Genomic DNA, 17,784 nt, shown 5'->3' with positions numbered 1-17,784 from the left:
AAACTCTACCATTTATCGACTTAACAGTCCCGTCTTCTCTTCCGACCGAAAAGTTCAGGTCACCTAAAGGAAATAAAGAAGTTAATCCCAAACGTAAAACAACTTGACTATTGGAACCAATTTTCCATCAGCAAGAACCAGCCAGACCTAAGGCGATTATTCCCCAAAAACGCCCTCCGAATTCTCTGAAATCGAAGGTGCAAGTAAAAGATACATGTGACTCAAACAAGGATGAACCTGAGATACTCAACCAATCCCCGAGAGGGGTCAAAGCCTTCTTTAATAATGAGGATATGATGAACATCACCCAACACATTACGGACATAACAACAACATCTCATTCAGAGTTTCAAGAAATCCCAGACTCCACCATAATTCTTTCACATTTACAACGACATACCAACAAAGAAACCGGAGACCACTGAATCTCCATTCTTTAACTTTGAAGAACGAAGACATCGAGCGATCAAGAACAGTTACGGTTCAAAAGAACATCTACCCATCTACCCATGGAGCCTTGCGCTATACCTCAACCCAGATCCAACCTTCGAAAACAAGAGAGAAACAAGCGTGGCAGCCATACACATCAGCTGCCCACGGGACAGGAAGACAGAACACATAGAAGCCCCTGGGCATACCGCTTAAAAGCTCAGCAAGAGAAACCCCCATTAAGAGACTATACAAAGCAAGCTCCGAGGACGGTCTACAAATCAAAAACTGACAAATACTATACAAAACCTCAAATTCGATGGATATTAAAACTAGAGCAAATTCCGGGGAACCAGTCACATTCCGAAACTATGTTCAGTGAAATCAGCCGACCTCCAGATAGTTGATCCAAGTCATCAGGGCTCTAAGGCGATCTCACATCTGTACATAGCGTCACTAACAACAAACATTCTCCTAAAATCCGCTCTAGAGGAACTACTAATAATGGGTTACGATCTTACTGAATCCTCGAGGAAAATAAAACCATGCAATTACTGGGAACATAAAGAGACTCAAGAACATGCAAAAGTAACCGACCGACCTGGCACACTACGCCAAAAACTTTGTTCTGTATCTAAGGAAACCACCACCACAACCACCTCGGAACCTAAAGAAAGCTCCAAGAAAGCTTCCCAGAAAAAAGAATCAACATCGTCTTCAAAACGTTCCGACAACTTCCTAAAATCGGTGTATAAAACCAAAAGTCCCCGACGTACATGCCAGGACCAAATATCCAAAAGAAGACCGGAAAATTCAAAGGAAAGTCTAGAACGAGCTTTGCTCTGAGGTACCCACACTCCCCCCAGGTTTGTCACTGCACACTATTTGGTCATGGCTGCCAAAAGCCCTAAAGATAAATCAACAAAAACAGCCACTCAAGAATAAGATCTACAGCAACACAAGTGACATTCAGAAATCCAACGACCAAGTCCGAATAAAAATGTGTTCATGGAACACACGAGGATTTCTCCACCTGACTGCGCCTGGTTCCATAAACCTGAACGACTATGATATTATCTGCTTACAAGAGACATGGCTTCTCCGACCTCCAATTCTCGACGGCTATGAGACCAATATAGTGTTGGCCAAGAAAGGCCCTTCAGGTCGTTCAACAGCGGGCCTTCTCATTGCAATCCGCAGTGGACGTGGCTTAACCGAAATACAAAAACTGAAGGAAAATCACTTCATGCTGATGGTGAAATTAAATTGGCTAACAAGGGATGGAAAAACGAACAAAACATCGACGAAGATAATAATAGTCGTCACAATCTATTAGAACCCAGCTACCATAGACTGCTCAAAATTCATCAATACGATCGAACAAGAACTCGACCAAGCCCAAGTTATCTATCAGCCGGACCACGTAGTGGTATGTGGAGACCTTAACATTAACTGCCAACCTCCTGCCAAAGCTACGGCGACTAAACCAAAAAAACTACCAACAGATCACTGGTCAACTAAATGGCAAAACCTGATGAAATCTAGATCATTTGACAACCTTGATGAAGTCTTTTTCGACCCAAACAGATTACCGGCTTGGGAAAGAGGGAACTCAAACTCAACAATCAACCACATTTTTGCGTCACGCTCCCTACTACCGCTCATCACCTCATATAAGGTGGTCAAAACATTGGAAAGTGACCACAACCTCCTAGAAACAACCTGGACTTCGAGCCCACCGATAAATCAAACAATGAGTGCAAATATTGAAGTAACTTCGCAGGGAACAAGACTCAGGATGACAGAAAAGACCATAACCTCTATAACAGCTCTATACAAAGACTGTAGTAATCAACTACCCAGGACGGATGTGGACTATACCCCACTATTGACCACCTCTAGAGTCTCACAGAGGAAAAAAAAGTCAACAATGGCAGACCAAAAACATATTTACGACAAATTGATCGCTGAAAAAAAGAGAGAACTAAGAAAAACAAAAAGGCAGGCATGGAAATTAGACTTTCAGCAGTCTTCTGTCATCATCAAAGTAGCCGAAAAAACGTACAAATCATGGTTGAGGGGCCATCGACATAAGCTTTACCAACAAGACGCTAAAGACATCCTCAAGGCTATTTCTGGCAACCATGCCAGAGACTTTTGGTCCCTCCTCCATTCGACAACACCAGGTGCTCCTGCTCCTCTAGACACTGTTCCTCCACCAAGTCCATCCCTCCATCGTGGACATGTGCTAATGTAGTGCCCATCTATAAAAAATGAAACAGGTCAGATCCAGCCAGCTACCGCCCCATTGCCCTTCTTGACCCCATAGGCAAACTGTTCGGGTCTCTTCTCCTCAAACACTTTACCTCTTGGGCCAACAAAGCCCCTTGCCATGACGAACTGCAAACTGGCTTCAAAAAGAACTTGGGCACAAATGCTAACATCTTAATACTGAGCTCGCTCAAAAGTAAAATGTTGGAAGGCCAACCCCGTTTATTCATCACTTTTGTCGACCTCACCCAGGCGTTTGATAAAGTCGATCGCGGAAGATTGTGGCAGAAACTTATCCAGTGGAAATGTCCACCTGACATACTTCATCCAATCAAAGCTCTCTACTCTAATACGTCTATGCGGGTCCGCCTCAATCAACAAGGAGCCCTATCGGAGGAAATAACAACGGCCAGACGTGTCAAACAGGGTTGTCCATTGGCTCCGGCCTTGTTTTGGTCCTACTTAGGCGACTTCCAGGAATCCGAAAAATCAGTACGAACTTTCCCTCCAAAACCTGGAGGTGATCTAATTAGTCGCCTTCTCTACGCAGACAACCTAATTCTATTGGACAACACCCCTATAGGCCTACAACGCCAACTCACTAACCTGCAACAATATATAACGGTAAACAACTTGTAAATCAACAAATCGAAAACAAAAATGATGGTCATTGAAAAGTCTGTGAAAAAGAAAGATAAAACTCTCCTTAAATTGGGCACGACCACAATCGAGAGAGTTACTAACTTTAAGTACCTTGGCGTTATATTAGACAGCACGCCCAAAGAAAAAGCGATGCAATTGGCCCTGTATGCAAAAACTACTAAATTGGCAACCCAAGGAAAAGCGATTGACACCAAATTCGGCAGATTCACAATCATTCCTGTGCGAGACTTCTACAAAAAGGTCATACCATCTTTGACCTATGGTGCAGACGCAATGACGAATCTCCCTCCAGAACTGTGGCAAAAACTTGAAGCAATTTTTTGGAGATTAATCGTTGGCCTCCCAAAATCAACACCGATAACATTAATCAGACGTGAACTCACCCTCTCATCTTTAAAAACAACTATAGACTGTAACAGCGTTTTGCTATACCGAAAATGTATACAGAAAGACTCCCCTTATGCTTACCACCTGATAAGTGAGGAAATTCGGCTTGGAACCTGCCAAATGCTGTAAAGATGGGAAACTAAGAATCTGACCATCTTAAACTCAGTAGCATGCGACACAGAAGAGCTTATAACTAACCCAGTTAGAGTCACCAAAAAGATCAGAGAGCTGGATTGGATCAACACGAATGAGACCGCAGCCAAGTATAAACTCACCAGCCACCTCCCTCCCTTCTTTAAGAAACTGGATTCAGTTCAACCTTACTTAAAACTTTTTCCGAATAGGTCGGCGCGCAATTACTTCTTAAAAACCCATCTGAACCTTCTGGAAACCAAAAAAGTGTTAGCTATCAGACAATTATCTTCATCCAACTGCTGCCGAATCTGTAAATCTCCCACTGTAAAGGAAACCATTCGCCACCTCCTACTGAACTGACCTGCGACGCAAGACATTAGTCTTACTTACCTGAAAGACATTTTCTCAAATTTTACTCTTCAAGACGAGGAAATTTGCTGGAACAAACTGCTAGGTGGTGATAAACAGACATGGCTTTTAGCCACAATAAACATCATGCAACACATCTTCAACGTGATCCTCCCTTTGCAGACCCAAACTATTGTTCCACTTGCATCTTCGAACTAATCTGCACTACCTTTCGACTTCCAAGCACGCCGGACTGTTGGACTGTCGACGTGCTTCTGTTACTTCAGTGTTTTGTTAAAAAATCTGTAGAGATTATAAACAAATAATAAAAAAATAAAAAAAGCAGGGACACATTACATTCAGTTCATATCCGTGAAAATATTTTCTTTATTTTATATATTTTTGACTGCAGATGATGACTATTGAGGCGGTTTTACTTATGTTAATAGTACTACACAGCCTCTCTTTTTAATGTCTTCCCATCATACCTGTGAACAAGTGTCAACTGTGTCCCCAATTAAGTCTGGCCCTGATTTACACAAGAGTTTTTCAATGGGAAAATCCTACTGAAAAACGCTTTGTAAATCAGGCCCTCTGTGTTTTACATGGTGTAGTTGAACGTCAACATTTCCCAAATTCATATTTGTAACATTTGCAATGTCTGAGTAAAAACACATTTCAATACAAATGTGCTGTACATTTATCAAAATCTTATCAACAAACAACAATGTGCTGTACATGACTCAAGTCGGCTATATCATACATTATTTTACGTTTTTATTACACTAAGGGACATTATTGTTGATAAATGCATTTGATGTCAAAGTAAAAGCCTCGACTGCAAACAGATTGCAATTGAATCTCGTTGCCTATTCCTTCACTCCATGTTTTAATAAAACCAGGTTCAGCTTTCAGAGTCTCCCGATTCATAGTCTTCGTCGTCTTCATCTCCGTAGGCGTGATCATGATAGTCTTTGTCATCAGTGATGTAGCTTGTGATTCTGTTGTTGGTGATCACCTGTGGCACGTTTGATGAACCTATAGAGAAATCAGTTTGATTACAATACAGCAAGTTTCAACACTGAGTATAAAACCAAATAACATTGGTAAAGGAGAAGCCTTAGGGTTGTAAGTACTGTATGCTGCTATTAACCAGGAATTCTTGCATGGAGTATTCTGTCCCTTGCTGAGCAGGGGACTACTGAATTGAGTCAATTCGTAGATAGATGGACAATTTGGCTTCAAGAAGGACCCTGAGGTTTCTTAGAGGAATGTAAACCTTCGATTACAGAGAAAGTTAAAGAAGGCTTGAGATGCAATATCCTTTTAGGCAATTTGTGAGAATTCTAGACTCTTGCAATAACCGCTTTGAAATCAAAGCATTAACTCTTATGCATTATTTTTTTATTTACTTGCATGAACATTCCATAGTTGATTTTTTAGTTGAACCCCTGAATGTAATGTGACCCTAGCTGGACCGCTGAGAGTATCTCATCTGATTGGCTTATTTTGGAGGCAGTCTTGACTTCAGAAGAGATTCACGGACGTATTGATCCAATATTGAAAATTAAGTGCTAAGTACTGAATTATTCAAAGAAAATGTTGACTGCTTGGTCTCACAAAGGAGTTATATATATATTAAATTGTGAGAGGATCTACTGTAATAATGCTGCTACACTTTATTCTAGTGGTAGTCCTTATTACAAGAGATGCAAAGACATTCAAATTTACAATATACACAGGAGTGACTCTTTCACTGCTGACATCTCCAACTTTCTCTCCTCTGCTAAACTAGCACACGCTGTCTTTTTCAGAGATGTTAACATCCCTAACTCTCACAGCGCCAACCACACTCAAAGCACACTTTTTGCACTTACTGGGTTCATGAACCGTAGGCAAATAGTGCTCTGTCCCACACACAACGAAGGTAACATCCTAGACTTAGTCTTTACATCATACCCTCTCATGATCTACGCAGACGCTATCCCACTCAACTGGTCTAACCACACCACCATCCCACTGTCGATCACCCACTTGACCACGACCTACAAAGGTCTGGCTAAACACCCCATGACTCAGCACTACTTATTCAAAACCCGCCCTGTCAATGAGCTAGAAGCAAATGTTGCAGACTTCCCCACCAAAGGGGATGCCTTGGTCCTCCTAAAATTATTCAACAACTCAGTGATGAATATGTTGGACACTAATACCCTCTCAAAACCACCGGGCTAAAACCAAACAATCCGCCCCAGAGCTCGCCTCTAGCAAATGCTCAATCACTGCCCTAGAGAAATGGTGGTGCAAAAACTGCAACCCTGGAGATCTCACCAACCTCAAATCCTCAAATTTCTCTGCACCAGCTGTAGAATTCTGATTATCGAGGCCAAAGCTGCTTACTGCTCCACTGCGGCAGCTTCTAACAGGAGCAAAGCCCTCTTTGAAGTACTAGAGCAATGTACCAAACCCTCACCCGATCTTGAGGTGCAAGCAGAAAAAAAAATGCTATGGAATCAATAACTATTTTATTGAAAAAATAGACAAAGTTCAACATTGAATCAACCTTCCACAGCATTAGCCCCCTGCACTCCAGCACGCAAACTGAGCCTCTAGACTCAATGCTCTCCTCTCTCTCCAACAAACCTCCTAAAACCAATCGCCTCTCTCTCAAACTTACTTCCTACTATGATGATATCCCTGCCTCCATCACTAGGCATTTGATGGACCTGGCACTCAATGCAAGACTTAACATCATTAATGCCTCTTTCCCATATATAAGAAAAGGGGTTGGCAGAACCCAGCAAATTACAGGCTAATGTCCCTATTAGATACGACAGGTAAGACCTCTGCATGAGTTTGGCTGACTGGTCGTGGGGAAAAAAAGGTAGTAAGTCACCCACAAGCAGGCTTTCAGCCTGGACTGAGCACGATTCATTAGTCTTTTAGACTCTTTTTACTGCACCAAAAGTATGTCTACCGTATGAAGATGAACCTATACATAATCTTCATCGACCTTAGAGCAATGTCTGATGGGGTCTGTAAGGAACTCATGGTGGCAACAGTAAAGATAGATGCAAGTGATCACAGTTCAAGGGTGTTTATTAAACTGTAAATGCAGGGTGGAAAAATGCCTGATCTAAACCTAAATCTAAGATGGGAGTAAGCGTCGACCATCAAATGAAAAATAAGGCAGTCCTTGTAGTGCCGTGTCACAAAAAACGGGCATATACTAAGTAAAACCTATTGCCAATTCCTTACAACTAATTTCAAAAAGAGTATGGGATAGGGTTTCAATAAAGAAAGAAGTGTTCACAAATAATAAGGCCGGATGTAATTGCCAGGGAGCACAGCACACGATCAAGGTTTCACAGCACAAGCCGACAGTTCTGTTCCATTTATCAGGTTGTTCGATGGTTAAGTCTCTATTCAATAAAAAAGTCTCTTGCCTACGAGGGCCTAATGTATTCCGCAGAAAACAAACATAAAAATCCTTTGCAAAATTGACTTTGGATGAAGACTTTTCAACTCTGGATCTCCCTCACTCGGACCCACTTGACAAGGGGGACCAGTCACGTCTCACTTCCCCTGTTCTTCTAATGCTTCTTACTTTCACGAGTCTTAATGTCTTTTACACAGTTCTTCAGGTTTCGCTCCTGATTGTCGACATCCCTCTGCCGAGTTCATTCTTGCCAACTTTTACAACCCTTTGTTCAAGCGCTTAGTTCATCAAGCAGCATTAATTTCCATTTCCTTCACAATCATCTGTCGGTCAAAAACTTTCGACGGTACAGAGGATTTTACGAGACTCCTTTATCACCACTTTGACCTCTTCTCGCCTTTTCTGTCATGATCTCTGCTTCCAAAAGGTCAGGGTTTTCCCAACTCCCTTGGAAGCAGATCCATAACCCAGGTTCCGAGTGCCAACCAGTCCCAATTGGGACCTTTTGGACCCAGTCCTGGCGCCAGTGGCACCAGGCTCATAAATATGCCCAGTCCCAGCAGTGGAAGCGCCGGGCTCATAATGCTTGGGTGGACTTACCTGCAGCAGACCATGCTGCTTACTTGCCTGCCAGTTGAGCCTCTGATCCTCTTCTGTTTGGAACTACTTTTCCTGTTGGGTGGGGCAGGAGCCACTCCCTAGATTCAGAACACTGGAACTCTTCTGGAAAGCAGGAACTCTTTTCTTACCTAGGCGTGGCTGTGGAAGGAGACACCTAAGCACTACAGGAGGCTATTTAAACCACACCCGATGGATGAATCTTGCTTTGCGTTATCCTGCATCCTCTGCAGCAGAACGCTCATCGTGTCTTCTGCATCTGATCCTGGGCCTAAGGAAAAAGGCTTACCATCCTGAATCCAGTCTTCAGCAACACCTATAAAGACAAGAAAGAACAGGTTAGCATTACGGTCTTCAGTGACAGCTCTTCACTTACCTGGTCCATCGGCTGTCACCAACGCCTCGCGCTGCATTCCGGCATCTGAAAGACAAAGGCTTACCTACTCTTCGTGCGCTCCGGAGGTCTTCACACTGCATTCCGGTATCTGAAAGACAAAAGCTTACCAACTCTTTGCACGCTCCGGAGGCCTTCGGTGCTGCATCCCGCATCTGAAAGACAAAACAAGGTGCGTTTAAAGACATTGGGGAACTTTAATACTCACGTGCCATTACTCCTTTCCACATCTAACCCAGTGGGTATTCCGGCACCCTGCAGCCGCTCCGAACTTGTACCTGCAAAATAAAAAGACAGTTAGAGCGCATCGTGAAGCAGGCAACAAGCGCTTACTTACGTGCTTCCAGGCGCTTCTATTCATCACACAGGCTCCATCTTCAACTCACTTCAGCCCGTCATCCGCCATCACCGGAACCCTGCAAAACAAGAAACATCATTACTAAAGACTTTAAAGACATTAGAATTACTCGAAACTTACCGTTCGTGCAGTAAACGACGGACAGCAGTCCTCTGAAGTCAAGAGGCCTGCTCCCCTTATCCAGTGAAGAAACTGGTTACAGCACCCTGCCCCGAGGCAGATGGAGAGCACGGCGTTCACTTACCTAAGGTGAGAGCGTTAACCTTTGGGGTTCTACAGGAGAAGAGAAAGGGAAGAAGAGAGAGACATTCAATAACCCAGTTCCTTAATCCCATATTTTCTATCTGCAGACATCTTACCCTTCAAGTCAGACATACAGTGCACAGAGGTCCAGCCCAAAGAGCCAGCCGTGTGTTACACATCACCTTTGCAGATACGGTATACCCCAGTCAAGACCGGCGCCTCTACGGGAATCAGGTGAGCGTTACAGAACGCAAAGCCTACCACAAAACTCCCGTCCAGGCGCTATGGAAACCTCTGGTACCGACCAGCTAGCCCTACTTGGGGAACTAAGGGCAGAAGTGCATGCAGCCCGTCAGGAAACGAACGCTCTAAGAAGGGAACTGATTATTTCCAAGGAGCGAACAGATGATCTCGCTAGACAATTGCTACAGTCACAAGCCGGACAGACCCCGTTACCCGCATCTGGGGGAAATCTTCCTTCTACATCCTCTATGAATCCAGTGCAGATCAACCTACCTGGGAATCTACCTCTGGCTCCGCCCGAACGATTTTCTGGTGACCCAAAGAGGTTTGCAGTATTTATCAATCAGTGCCGGTTGCATTTCTTATGCCGGCCAGCAGCCTTTCCAACTGATCAAGCTAAAGTAGCTTTCGTGCTTTCGTACCTTAGTGGAAATGCGGCAGACTGGTCGATCCCTCTAGTAAATCAAGATGATCCGGTCCTCCATGATTTTCAAGCTTTTCAGCTCAGTATGGAAAAACTGTTCGCAAGACATTCACAGGGGCAGGCCTTGGACAATGAGCTTCTTTCGTTGCGACAAGGTAATCAAGACCTTTTGGCTTATATTGCGTCTTTCAACAGACTGATAGTGGAAACTCAATGGCCTGAGGACAAAAGGATTACGCTGTTTTATAGAGGTCTACGTGGAGAGCTCAAAGATGTGTTAGCCCAAGTAGTGAATCCCCCACAAGATTGTTCGGACTATATAGACTTAGTCGTTCAAATAGATCACAGACTGCAGAACAGGAAGGCCGATCGTTCCAAGTTTGATGCTCGAGTATTTTCCAAACCGCCAACTCCTTCCAAAGGAATAGACTCTGGGGAACCCATGCAAATAGGGGGTTTGAAAGGTCCTCTAACACAAAAGGAGCGGGAAAGGAGAAAACAGTTGCAATTATGCCTCTATTGCAGAAACTCAGGGCACTTTCTTCGAGACTGTCCGGTGAAACCTGCCAAGAAGGCAGTAGGAGCTGCAGTTACCAAAGTTACAAACTCTGAGCAGGGAAACGACCTCGCCCGACAAGAATAGAGGTCCTCTTGCCGAGCGTGAAAACCAGTTCCGTGACCTCGCATTTCGTGATACCTATGGTCCTCATTAGCCCTGATAATCCGGATCGATTACATGCAATTGAAGCTTACGTCGACAGCGGTGCCATCGGCAATTATGTGGATCATGAAATGGTTTTGAGGATGAATCTAACTCTAAATCTAAAGGACGTCATTACTACGGTGGATGGTACGGAGATAGCCTCCGGGCCAGTAACGCATACCACTCAAGAGGTGATGCTAGTAAGTCAAGATGGACACCATGAGAAGATCGTGTTCGATGTGATCAAGGCCCCTCAGTTTCAGATTATTCTAGGAATACCTTGGTTAGAGAAACACAATCCTCTGATCGATTGGCGAGCAAGAACGGTCCAGTTTCCAGAATGTGTCTCTACTTGTCACCCTCCACCTGGTGTTGCACTGGCAGCAATTTCTTCAGAGACTCCCCAGTTACCTCCCGAATACCTAGAATACCAAGATGTTTTCCGGAAGGATCAGGCTAACTCTCTACCTCCTCATAGGTCTTATGACTGCCAGATAGACCTGATACCTGGATCTACTCCTCCTTGTAGTAGAATTTATGCCCTCACCGAGCCTGAGAACCTTCACCTTCGACAATACCTGGATCAATACCTGGCAAATGGGTTTATTCGTCCTTCCAAGTCCCCTGCTTCTTCAGCTTTGTTCTTCGTTCCAAAAAAGGAAGAAGACCTTAGAACTTGTATAGATTATCGCTCCCTGAACCAGATCGGCGTTAAGAATAGATATCCGTTACCTTTGATCCCTGAACTCCTGGACCAAGTCAGAAAAGCATGCATATATACAAAGCTGGATCTTAGAGGAGCTTACCACTTGGTACGAGTAAAAGAGGGCGATGAATGGAAGACGGCCTTCCGCACCAAGTATGGGCTATTTGAATATCAGGTCATGCCCTTCGGACTTTGCAATGCCCCGGCCGCCTTTCAATATTTTATGAACGATGTCCTCAGAGAGCTCATAGATGTGTGTGTTGTTGTTTACATTGACGACATCCTTGTTTATTCTTCATCGGAATCTGAACATCGGAAACACGTGAAAATGGTCCTCGAAAGATTGCGTCAACACAAACTTTTCGCTAAGTTGGAAAAATGTGTTTTCAACGTGACTGAAGTTGAATTCTTGGGATTCATATTATCACCTGGCGGAGTGCGTATGAATTCAAAGAAGGTCGATGCAGTTCTCAAATGGCCATCACCATCCTCCGTAAAAGGTGTGCAAAGCATGTTAGGCTTCGCTAACTTTTACCGCAGGTTTATCCCCGAATTCTCTCGAATAGTCCAGCCCATCACTGCCTTGTTAAAGAAAAACAAACGTTTTGAATGGTCTACCGAGGTGGAACAAGCTTTCCAGGATTTGAAGACTAAATTTATCTCTGCACCAATCTTAAAACACCCTCGCCCCGAACTCCCCTACATCGTGGAAACTGATGCTTCAAGCCTTGCCCTGGGGGCAGTTCTATCACAAAAGGACCCGGTAACCAATCAGTTGCATCCCGTGGCATTTTGGTCCCGCAAATTCTCGCCTCCTGAAATCAATTACACGATTACTGACAAGGAACTTCTGGCTATCAAGTCTGCCTTTAAGGCTTGGCGGCATTATCTGCTGGGGGCCCGACACACCGTTACTGTGATTACGGATCACCGAAACCTGCAATATTTGAAAACCGCAAAAGCCCAATCCTCTAGCATTATTCTTTGCCGAGTTTGACTTCATAATTACCTATCGACCTGGTACAAAGAACGGTAAAGCTGATGCCCTTTCTCGAATGGGAGTGGAAGAACACTTAATCAACCCTAAACCTGTACCAATCATTCCCGAACAAAGAATTCTGGGTGTAATCGCCACAGAATCCATAGAGGAAGTTAAGGATAAGGCCAGGCAACTTGTAACTCCAGCAGACATACAGAATTGGCATCTGCAGGGAAAGGACTTTGCAGTAAAGGACAACTTATTGTATTTCCAAGAACGATTATACCTACCCAGCACAGATTTACAGAAAAAAGTAATCTCTTGTTATCACGATTCTTTAATGGAAGGACATCCCGGTATGGCCAAGACCTCAGAAAAGATCAAGCGCTACTTCTGGTGGCCGTCTTGGAAAAAATATATCAGAGACTTTATAATGTCCTGTGGAGTATGCGCCCAAAACAAGAGTCAAAAGGAAAGACCAGCAGGCCTCTTACGCCCTATTGACATCCCACCTCGCCCTTGGCATACGCTTTCTATGGACTTCATCACCGATCTACCTCCATGCTCCGGATACAATACGATTCTAGTAATCGTGGACTTATTCTCCAAGATGGCGCATTTCATTCCGCTCAAAGGCTTGCCAACAGCAGCAACTCTGGCCCGAGAATTTCTCGAAAACATCGTCCGACTGCACGGTTTTCCTTCGGTTCTAATTTCGGATCGAGGTAGTCAATTTATTTCTCATTTTTGGCGAAGTTGCTGTCGGTCGGCTCAAATTGATGTGAGACTATCGACCAGTCACCACCCTCAGACCGACGGATAAACCGAGAGGACCAATCAAACTCTGGAACAGTATTTACGCTGCATGCTGCAACAAACTGAAAAAACTTGGAAAGACATCCTTTGGATAGCCGAATATGCCTACAATAACTCTGTCCATTCGGGAACTGGGAAAACCCCGTTTTCTCTTTTGTACGGCAGTCACCCTCGAACCTCGGAGTTGGATCCCCTCCAAGATCTTGAAACACCGGCAGTAGACTCCCTGCATTTTACAATCACCCAAGCCTTTAAGGAAGCTGTTTCTCACCTTCAAAGGGCTAAAGAACAATACAAGATAGGAGCAGATCAACATCGGAAGGAAGCCCCTCAATATCAAGTAGGGGATCAAGTCTGGTTATCCACCAAATATCTACCTCTAAAAGGGCCACGCACATTCAACCCAAGATACCTTGGTCCCTATTCCATCACTACCATAGTAAACCCAGTAGCGGTCAAGTTGGACTTGCCCCCGCACATGAAGATACATCCGGTCTTCCACGTCTCTCTATTAAAACCCGTGCAACCTCAAACCCGACTAACTAAATCTCCAAAACCTATCCTAGTTGATGGAGAACTCGAGTTTGAAGTCAAAAGCATTCTGGACTCCAAGATCTCCAAATCTAAACTATTTTACCTAATTGACTGGAAGGGCTACGGCCCCCAAGAGAGATCCTGGGAACCTGCTGAATATGTCCACGCTCCTCGCCTAATCAAAAGATTTCTCCGAACATTTCCTGACAAGCCAAAACCCCCGGAGAAGCCCGGTTTGGGAGGGGCCTTGAGGGGGGGTACTGTCATGATCTCTGCTTCCAAAAGGTCAGGGTTTTCCCAACTCCCTTGGAAGCAGATCTATAACCCAGGTTCCGAGTGCCAACCAGTCCCAATTGGGACCTTTTGGACCCAGTCCTGGCGCCAGTGGCACCAGGCTCATAAATATGCCCAGTCCCAGCGCTGGAAGCGCCGGGCTCATAATGCTTGGGTGGACTTACCTGCAGCAGACCATGCTGCTTACTTGCCTGCCAGTTGAGCCTCTGATCCTCTTCTGTTTGGAACTACTTTTCCTGTTGGGTGGGGCAGGAGCCACTCCCTAGATTCAGAACACTGGAACTCTTCTGGAAAGCAGGAACTCTTTTCTTACCTAGGCGTGGCTGTGGAAGGAGACACCTAAGCACTACAGGAGGCTATTTAAACCACACCCGATGGATGAATCTTGCTTTGCGTTATTCTGCATCCTCTGCAGCAGAACGCTCATCGTGTCTTCTGCATCTGATCCTGGGCCTAAGGAAAAAGGCTTACCATCCTGAATCCAGTCTTCAGCAACACCTATAAAGACAAGAAAGAACAGGTTAGCATTACGGTCTTCAGTGACAGCTCTTCACTTACCTTGTCCATCGGCTGTCACCAACGCCTCGCGCTGCATTCCGGCATCTGAAAGACAAAGGCTTACCTACTCTTCGTGCGCTCCGGAGGTCTTCACACTGCATTCCGGCATCTGAAAGACAAAAGCTTACCAACTCTTCGCACGCTCCGGAGGCCTTCGGCGCTGCATCCCGCATCTGAAAGACAAAACAAGGTGCGTTTAAAGACATTGGGGAACTTTAATACTCACGTGCCATTACTCCTTTCCACATCTAACCCAGTGGGTATTCCGGCACCCTGCAGCCGCTCCGAACTTGTACCTGCAAAATAAAAAGACAGTTAGAGCGCATCGTGAAGCAGGCAACAAGCGTTTACTTACGTGCTTCCAGGCGCTTCTATTCATCACACGGGCTCCATCTTCAACTCACTTCAGCCCGTCATCCGCCATCGCCGGAACCCTGCAAAACAAGAAACATCATTACTAAAGACTTTAAAGACATTAGAATTACTCGAAACTTACCGTTCGTGCAGTAAACGACGGACAGCAGTCCTCTGAAGTCAAGAGGCCTGCTCCCCTTATCCAGTGAAGAAACTGGTTACAGCACCCTGCCCCGAGGCAGATGGAGAGCACGGCGTTCACTTACCTAAGGTGAGAGCGTTAACCTTTGGGGTTCTACAGGAAAAGAGAAAGGGAAGAAGAGAGAGACATTCAATAACCCAGTTCCTTAATCCCATATTTTCTATCTGCAGACATCTTACCCTTCAAGTCAGACATACAGTGCACAGAGGTCCAGCCCAAAGAGCCAGCCGTGTGTTACACATCACCTTTGCAGATACGGTATACGCCCAGTCAAGACCGGCGCCTCTACGGGAATCAGGTGAGCGTTACATTTTCCCAAAGCCTTCTGGTTATGGTAGTCTGTACCATTGGGTAATGACCCAGAGTTTCCTGCGTGAGTACCCACGTGGTGCCGGACTCCTCTGTTGCTGGTTTTCACCCTCTTTTCTCAATTGTTTTGTTATATCTTTTAAAAGTTCAGTTTAGCTGCTTGCTACTTTGTGTTCAGCACAGTTCGGTTTCTTATCGACTCTCCCCTCGGCTCACCGGCTGTGATGAAGCACTTGGCTTTCTTCTGCCTTGAGTCAAGGTTGGTACCACAGAGACCAATGTCTCTCCCTGGCTTGGTTATCAGCGGAGGAGGGTCTTGTGTATCGTTGACATCTGCAGCAACACATGCTGGCCTTTGTTTGCGGTCTTATGTTTTTGTCTGCAGACGTTTCACAGGGCTTGATCTGAAAGGGCAAGGTCACTTCTCTCATTGTCACCCTATCGGTATCCGCTGTCTTTCGCCTACTCTTGAACTGCTGTGCTGAGTTAGATCTCACGTCGTGCGGTCTGCCTTGCTCATCCTGTGCTCTTGTGCTCTACCTTTTATCCCTGTGGGGAAGGGAAAGGGCCTCCAGGTGTGTGCGATTCTGGTCAATTGCCTGACTTTGCCTGACCCTTGTATTGGGATATGTCAGGTAAACGGCTCTGGTGTTAGTCCGTTGTGATTCGTGTTGTGCGAAGGTGTTCAGTGTTCGTGTAGGAAAGGGAGGGGCAGTGTTTTGGAATATCCTACTCGGTAAGATGGGGAAAAGGTGTTGAAAGGGGGCGGGTTACCACGTCTCACCCGTCATTATCCCACTCCCACTCCCCAAGGACCCCCCCATCCAGGCGATCCTCCCTCACTGGTCCACCCCTAGGAACTGGATCCAATAGCGATGGCCGTGTCCTGCCGACCTCGATGACAGATCCCCTGGGACTAGCCAGGGAGATACCTTCAGGTTTCTCACAGGTCCCAAGGAACAAGCCCTGGAAAACACTGAAAGAGTTGGATTTAACAAGTCTTCTACTTCAAGCCATAAGTAGTCTGTACAATAACAACATAGTTATGGTGAGATGGAACTTAGCTGGAGGCAACACTAACCCTATTAACATTAGAAACAGGGATGACACAAGGTTGTGTTTTTGCCCCAACGCCCTTCTCTATTTGCATAAACAGCCTAATTAACAAGCTTGAGAACATGCATTCTGATGCAGCAAGGATGGGGCAGGGCAAGATCACCCTTTTGCCTTTTGCCGATGATGCGATTTTGATTTCACTGGCCCCTATTGGCTTAAAGAAACAAGCTGCAGCTTTTTATAAATGGTGCATTCAGAGTGCTCTTATGGTCAACTTTGAGACGACAAAAATCGATGGTTCTGCATCCTTTACAGAAAAAATCACCATGACTTAATAACTTGAGAGGCACATAATTGAACAAGTCGATGAATTAGACTATTAGATTCATGAGCAATGGTAGCTGACTGGCCCAAATCGACAAATTGCCACTCACCCTTGAAGGGTCTAGTAAAGCCGTTCTGAAATCCACCTTTAACCATGGGAATGGTGCGCTGTCCCCAGAGCTGCACATTTACAACATGCAGGCAAGGGCAGCGCCCGCTTATGGGGCTAGAATTTGGGGACACAGCAAGACCATCAGACTACAGGTCGCTCAAAATAGGTTTTTGGAAAATTTGTAAATGTGCCCCAAAGCAGCTCGAATATGGCCATTCACCTAGAGCTTAACCAGAACCACATAGCGGACATGAATGCTATTCGCCCCATAGTGTTTTGGGGCCGCTTGAGGGACTCCCCACATCTACAGAGATACAGAGAGGCAGTAAAGGTGAGGCACTGATCTGGTGTAGACATGTCAAATCAATGCTAACATCTATGAACCACACATATCACTTAATCGATGGTCGTAGGAAAGTCACAGCAGAGGTGGCGCATAAAAGGATGTTGTTGGAAAGGATTACCATGTTTTTTACTTCATCCACACAAGCAGCAGCTGACAGGGGCTGTAAACAGAAGCTAGGCTATGAAGCTTGCCTGGATGCACTAGCCTCTCCCTATGCACATTCCCTGTACTTGAGACTTGGGGCCCGATTCATGGAATTATTTGCATGGTTCAAAGTGACTTGGCACTGCTGAAAAGTGACTTTTCACTGCTGACACAAACCAGCAGACAAAAACAAAGTGTATTTTTGCAAAGTTCATTTTGTACTGCAGTGCAAAGTCCAAAATTCCATGAATCGGGCCCATAGGCAAGAGACCTTACCTTTGGCACCACGTCTACATACATGGCGCATGATTGAGTCAGACTCCTGCCCATTTTCCATTGGAAAAAAGCAAAACCTTCTGCACTTCCTTTTCCTCTGCCCACCTTACAGTCACGTGAGG

General features: G+C 45.1%; 1 protein-coding gene across 1 annotated transcript in view; it reads right to left on the bottom strand.

The window, feature by feature from the left end:
• Positions 1-4,591: 4,591 nt before the first annotated feature.
• The window catches only part of LOC138582738 (kazal-type serine protease inhibitor domain-containing protein 1-like), a 383,567-nt gene continuing 370,374 nt past the window's right edge, over positions 4,592-17,784 (bottom strand). The window contains exon 4 of the mRNA XM_069654333.1: positions 4,592-5,271. Coding sequence (XP_069510434.1) covers positions 5,138-5,271 — 134 coding nt within the window. The 3' untranslated portion in view covers positions 4,592-5,137. The remainder of the gene's footprint in view (positions 5,272-17,784) is intronic.

The sequence above is a fragment of the Ambystoma mexicanum genome, chromosome 3q (assembly GCF_040938575.1).
Source record: "Ambystoma mexicanum isolate Mex_15411 chromosome 3q, UKY_AmexF1_1, whole genome shotgun sequence".
NCBI lineage: Eukaryota > Metazoa > Chordata > Amphibia > Caudata > Ambystomatidae > Ambystoma > Ambystoma mexicanum.
The sequence above is the reverse complement of the archived record's forward strand: the minus strand, read 5'-3'. Positions and strand labels throughout refer to the sequence as shown.